The 6,577-nt window shown below is 49.4% G+C and overlaps 1 protein-coding gene across 4 annotated transcripts in view; it reads right to left on the bottom strand.

Moving 5' to 3' along the window:
* Nucleotides 1-6,577, bottom strand: part of LOC135919502 (BICD family-like cargo adapter 1) — a 208,763-nt gene that overhangs the window by 3,748 nt on the left and 198,438 nt on the right. For all 4 annotated transcript variants that reach the window (XM_070533825.1, XM_070533826.1, XM_070533828.1 and 1 more), the window contains exon 8: nt 761-881. In XM_070533825.1, coding sequence (XP_070389926.1) covers nt 761-881 — 121 coding nt within the window. The remainder of the gene's footprint in view (nt 1-760; nt 882-6,577) is intronic.

Genomic DNA, 6,577 nt, shown 5'->3' with positions numbered 1-6,577 from the left:
CGGATATATAACAAATTGTTGGCTATAACTAAATAATTTTAATATATATATCTCGTCTATGTCAGTGCAAAACGAACATATGCTTATAACAGTTACAAGAAGGTATTTTTATGTCACATCTGACTTTGTTATAATGCGGTTTGACCATCCGTGTGTGTTACAGTGCTTATAAAGTGCTTTTTTTTTTTGCTTTGTACATGACCATTCCTTCGATGTTTGTATTATTGTTTTGCCCCCCCCCCCTTTATGTAATACCCCACTTGGGTCCCTTAAGGGAATAATTCATGATGATGATGATGATGGTAGTGGTGGTGGTGATGATGATGATATAGTGCTGCATGCATATTTTCATGCATGTAAGGTGCATGAAAATATGCACCTTACATGCATATTTGGTGCCTAAGTGTATGTTCATTTTCCTTTTAGCCAAATTTAGGCTGCCTAGAGCAAAGTTATTCAAAACATGTACTCAACCGGCAGGTTGCTAGAGACGCTTTAAGACCACAATTTGCTGTTAAGATTGCGTAAGGTCGAAGTAGTAAGCATCCCTTTCGGCCAATCATGGCTCACTCAGCAAAATTGGCTTTATATGTTCCCAGTGAAGCATGGTCTTTCTAGCAATCCTGCATCACAGCTGCTGGCACTTGTACTGCAATTTCCAGCTGGTGTGTGAGCTGTTCAAAGCTTTCGTTCAAGTATGTTCACCCTGGTGCTAGTGCAAAAAAAAGAAAGAAAAGGCTGGGAGCGGGTGTAAACCGACCTGCCATTGTTCCAGCTGCTGGGAGAGTTCCACCTTCTGCTGGATGGCCTCCATTAGTTGGCTGTTGATGTGCATCAGCTCGATGCGGGTCTTGGCCAGTTCGATCTCTGTGTTGTTTTTCCTGCAAACCCAGTGCGCCACGTGATTTGACGTCGGAGTTTAACACAAATCGAGAGCTAAGTAGAATGCAAGGAAAGCAGCAACAGCATCGATGGGGAGCATGCAAACTCTTGATGTCGTAACTTCTTGAAGGTTCTTAGTTTACATTGCTTCACACTGTGCACAGTTTGTCTTTCTTGAACGCTGTAATGCATTGCCAGTACTTGATGTACAGGTGTTCAACAGTTTCACGGCGACAGCTGATATGCATAGGATTGTAATGACATTCTCAATGCTACCTCCACAACAAAGCTGGAACTGCCCGAGAGAACTAAGTTGATAGTATAATCAGTTTGGTTCAACATGGCAAAGAATACATGTGTCGAGCGCATATATCCCATTAGTATGTCCTGTTTCGTTGTATGCGTTTGTCATCATGTTGACAGGACAACTTGGCGCGCATTCAAAATGTCGAGACTGCAGAGTTCACTCGGCAAGCTGGGCGAGTTGGTGATTGAACATGTTCCTATGGGTGGGCAGCACAACCCGGACCCTGCCCACCCATAGGAACATGTTCACTGCGCTCGTATTGTGTACTTCCTCTCGTCCTTCGTCCGGGTTGCGCTGCCCACCCATAGGAACATGTGCAGAGTTCAATTCAGTTGTCAGTGTGTTGTGTCTCTCACTGCACAGCCGTATGGCAATTCATGTTCTGTGCGCTGTGCCACACTGCAGTGATCGCGTTTCATTTCTGGTTGTATGTACAAAAAAAATCGCTTTCACAGTTGTCGCACCAACTGAATTACTTTGCACTTGTGCACCAAGTTATCTTAGCTGACTATGAAGCGTCGCAAACTTTTCAAATTCTCGTTTACAGAGGAAACTACTAACCGGATGCATTTATAGGTATATAAGCATAAGCTTGGTGTTACAAGAAACACTGTTTTGTTCTTTTTTGTCAACCAGAAACCGGGGAAACAGCGAAGCTGGTACATACGTTAGACAAGTTATAAGTTTTACCGTTACAAGTTACGTCGTTACACAAGCGCCACCACCACAAGCGACGTCCGTCACGCGCGCACGCACGTGTGCGAAAGTGCAGCGTGCATCCTGATTCTTCTGTGCCGTCCGCCAAGTGCAAGTTCCTTAGTGAACTAAATTAATGTTTAAACGTAAATTGCGTCAGAAAGTGCGCAAAGTACGACTTACACACGAGCTGTGGACATGATAACCTCTGTCCGTTATTCGCATATACGAGAAAACATAAATCTGCTGCGCGGAAACGGAAAGACAAAGCCCTGTTTCAGCTGCCGCTTGAGGTCAGTCCAAGCGGCCACGGCCGTTAGATGGCGATACCGCTAGCAAGCATACGTCGCCGTTCTTCTAGGGTTTCCGCCTAGCGCAAGTGAAGTAATTCAATTTCTCAAAGTAACATGCGTCAGAAAATTCGTAACGTACGACTTGCGCACAACCTCCAGACATGATAGAATCGTATTGTAATTCGAATATATACGAGAAAGATAATTCTGTTACGCGGAAACTCGAGCACACAGCCTTCCAGTTCTCGTTTGTATTTTGGGCCCTCCGCATGGTGCAAGGGCGTTATTCAACTAATTGGATTTCTCAGAGTAAAATTTGTCACGAAATTCGTAAACTACGGCTCACACACAACCTACAGACATAATCGCACCGGATTTTAATTCGAATACACGAGAAGGGGAAGAAGAAGAGGTGCCGAGCAGTGCGGACGTATCCACGTCGGCTCCCGCGTTCTTAACTGTTTTTGGGCGTCTTTCCAAGAAGAACCCTGGATATATAAACCTCAGCGGAACCGCCAAGTTTCAAGGAATCCGCCGATGCCCAAGTTTTATCGGTGGGTGGACTTTTCGTCATATTCTGAGGCTTTTGCTCTACGATCACGCCGGCGAGGGAGCTAGCCCTAACGGGCACAGCCGGCTCTCGGCGCGGCGGTGCAGGCAGGCCTGCCTGTAGAGGCAGCCCCACGCTTGCGTTTTGCCGTCTCTGTGCGCGACTGAAGCGACGGCACGTGCGTTCATCGAAAGCGACGCTATGCCCGAAGTCGTAACTGTGGAAGGCATGGACGTAACCCAGGAAGATCTCAACGGTGCAGGGTGGATCACCGCCCTCAACAACCGTAAAAAGCAGGAGACGAACAGGCCGCCATTACGAGATGGCCAACGTGGTACCGTGAACAAGCCGGCTGGCTGCCGCACTGCCAAGGAACCGGCTAAAAGTCTGTTGTCGCAAGTAACGGCAGCTTCGCGACTTCCGAAGCTCCCGAAGGAACAGATCAAGATTATCGTGCGCCCCAAGGGAGGCCTCGACGTATCAAAAGCCGACGTAGTGCTGCTCGCTCAAGCCCTGGCCATGGCGGCGGCCCTGCCTGAGCATCAAACGAAGGAAGACACCGTGTGCCCAAACAAGGTGCAGAATATTTTAATCATCTCTACTCCGCACGCCGTTAATGCAAGGGCCTATGCGAGACTAAATAAAATCCATACTAAGTACGGCGCCTACGAAGTCTCGGCGTACGTCGCCGCCCCTGAAGACACGTGCAAAGGCGTAATAAGGCACATCGACCCCTGTCACGATGAAGGCACGCTTAGAAACATGATTGTTAACGAAAGAAATCCCACGGCACTAGAAGCCAGAAGAATCAAGAACTCGCATGTAGTCGTGATTCTATTCAGAGGCATGCGTGTGCCCAACCACGTGATCTGCGGCACGGCCTTGTTGCCATGTTCTTTATACCGACGCCAAGTCGACGTTTGCCATGCTTGCGGCCACGTAGGCCACCGTGCCGACGTTTGCATCAGCAGCGAGGAAGAGAGAAGCAAATGCCGCGGTTGCGGAAAAGCAAAAGCGGACGACGAAGAAGAACATCAATGCACCCCCAAGTGCGAAGCGTGCGGCGGGCCCCACGTCACCGGAGACCGAACGTGCAAAAAGCGCTATCAAATTCCATACATCGTACGACGCCGACGCCGACGCCGAAGACGCCGACAAAGAGCAAGGAAGGCACAACTGGACGAAGAATCTGACGTCACCGAAGCAATTGGCGACATCTCGTTGGCTGCACCAGCTGCGCGGAGCGGTTCCATCCTGAGTACCCGATCTGTATCCGGAGGGCGCTCACGCTCGAGAAGGAGAGAATCCAAACCGAGGCAAGGAGAACGCTCCTCCAGATCGAGATCCCGGTCTCGCTCCCAGTCCGTCAAGCGGGCCACGTGGGCCGACAAGGTCAAGGGAGTGACACAGCCGTCTGGGAAGACGAACACATCAAGCAAAGAAACGACAGGTGAGGCACAGCCAGAGCATAGGATCGATCCCCGTATCCAAGCTCTCGAAGCGGAAAATAGGGCACTTAGACGCGAGCTCGCAGAGCTTAAGGAATCCTTTAACAACATGAAAGGAAAACTCATAAACCGGCATGAGGTTAGCAACAGTAAACCAGGCCCGTTAGCCGGGCAGTCGAAACGCAAGGCGCTCAACCCGGAACCTTTTAGCGACACAGAGGAGGAAGAAGAGGGCGACATAAGCGAGGTCAATGAGACCCCGTCCGCCGCCTCGGCTTCCCCCATCAAAAACGAGGGTAAACTGGAAAAGACCCTGAATAGGATTATGGAAATGCTCTCCGCCATAGAGTTGAGAGTAACGCTATTAGAAAGACCTAAGGCTCAGTCCAAAAGTAGACAAATAACACGTACTGAACCACTCCCGACAGGATCAAATCCCGACGGGGGCGCCACAGGTCTCTAAAATTTCACAGTAAACAAGATGGCTAACACAAATAACAATACCGTTAAAATTTGGCAGTGGAACTGCGCTAGCTTCCAGAGGCGCAAGGCTCCGTTAGGTCAGCTCGTCAGATCGGTGACAGACAAGCCACAAGTGATATTACTGCAGGAGACGCTCTCGGAGAAGGAGATTACTCTGTCGGGGTATCGCGCAGTAGCGTACAAAGGCGAAGCGGGGAGAGGCATCGCCGCCTTAGTGAAAAAGAGTGTCTCTTTTGTGGAGCACACCGTTCCAAAATATCGTAGCGGACTAGAAGCACAACTGATCGAGCTCGTGCCCAGTAGATCGAGCAACGCGAATGTCTTTATTCTTAACGTCTACAGTTCGCCTGCAGATAAGAACAGAGACTTTAATGCACTATTCCATTCCGCAATCAGGGCAGCCAGAAACGCGCCCCTCTTAATTGCGGGAGACTTCAACGCTCCGAACACGGAATGGGGATACGGCTTTAACAGCAAGAAGGGCACAAACTTAGCCGGATGTGCAGCCGATTTTAACCTCACGCTTGTTACAGATCCTAGGTTTCCCACTAGAAGGGGTAATTCGGTCAGTCGAGACACAACGCCAGACCTCACATTCTTCCGAAATATCGAGGGCACGTGGGATAATCTTCAGGAGGACTTGGGTAGTGACCACTACGTTCTCGAAATCGCGGTGCAGGTCAAACCCAAACCTCCGGTCAAATACGAATACGTCGATTGGGATCTTTTCCGAAAAATTCGAGCCGAAACCGCCCCCTCAAGTGAATCCTTCAAAGAACTAATTACCAATCTTAAACAGGCAGTCAAAAACGCGACCAAAGAAATCAGCACAAAACTTGAAGTCCCCAAAATGGACTCTCGGTTAGCGCATCTCCTGGAGGCTAAACACGCTCTTGGAGAGAGGTGGAAAATACAGAAATTAAATCGCCGACTACGAGCAAAACTAACGTCACTAAACAAGGAAATAGAGTGCTATTCCAAGCAACTGGCCCTGCAACAGTGGGACGAAACGTGCAACGAAACGGACGGTCGCATGAGAAGAGGCAGTAAGTGGAATCTGCTTAAAAGCCTCCTAAACGAAAAACAGTCCCGAAATGCGCTAAATCTCGCCGTCGATAGGCTCATACATAAGCAGGTCAGCTCGGACCTCACAAACGATGCAATTGTCGACGATCTGGCGCGAACTTACCTACCCGTCAAGGAAGGAGACTCGCAAGGCATAAGCGCGAGAGCGGCTTACACGGGGCTAGACAGGCCAGAATTAGACGAACCTTTTACGGTTCCAGAAATCAGAGACGTACTCTTCAACCTAAATGGAAGATCGGCCCCGGGTCCCGACGGGGTCACCAACAAGCTCCTCCGGAACCTGGACGACAAGGCTATCGAAATCCTAACGGCAGAGATAAACGAGGTGTGGAGCTCGGGGCAGGTCCCTTCGGAATGGCGCACCGCCAAAGTGGTGCTCATCCCCAAACCGGGGAAACCTCCGCACATAAATAACCTGCGTCCCATCTCTCTAACATCGTGCATTTGCAAAGTAGCAGAACATGCAGTACACAATCGAATCGTCGAACACGTCGAAAACCACGAACTATTTAGGCATAATCTAATAGGTTTTAGAAAGGGACTCTCCACACAGGACGCAATGCTCCTCCTGAAAAGATCTATATTCGATAACGAAACGCGGGACGTACGAGCTATCATTGCACTCGACCTCACTAAGGCCTTTGACAAGGTGGCTCACGAACACATCTTGAACGAAATTTCCCATCTCAACCTAGGGCAGAAATTCTTTAATTTCACTCTCTCGTTCTTATCGGAAAGGAAAGCGTTCCTTCGACTGGGCACGATCTCGGGCGGTCCGTACGAACTGGGCAACTGCGGAACCCCTCAGGGCTCGGTCCTATCCCCGCTACTA

Source organism: Dermacentor albipictus, chromosome 2 (assembly GCF_038994185.2).
Source record: "Dermacentor albipictus isolate Rhodes 1998 colony chromosome 2, USDA_Dalb.pri_finalv2, whole genome shotgun sequence".
Taxonomy (NCBI): Eukaryota; Metazoa; Arthropoda; class Arachnida; order Ixodida; family Ixodidae; genus Dermacentor; species Dermacentor albipictus.
This window is presented reverse-complemented; position numbering and strand designations above follow the sequence as displayed.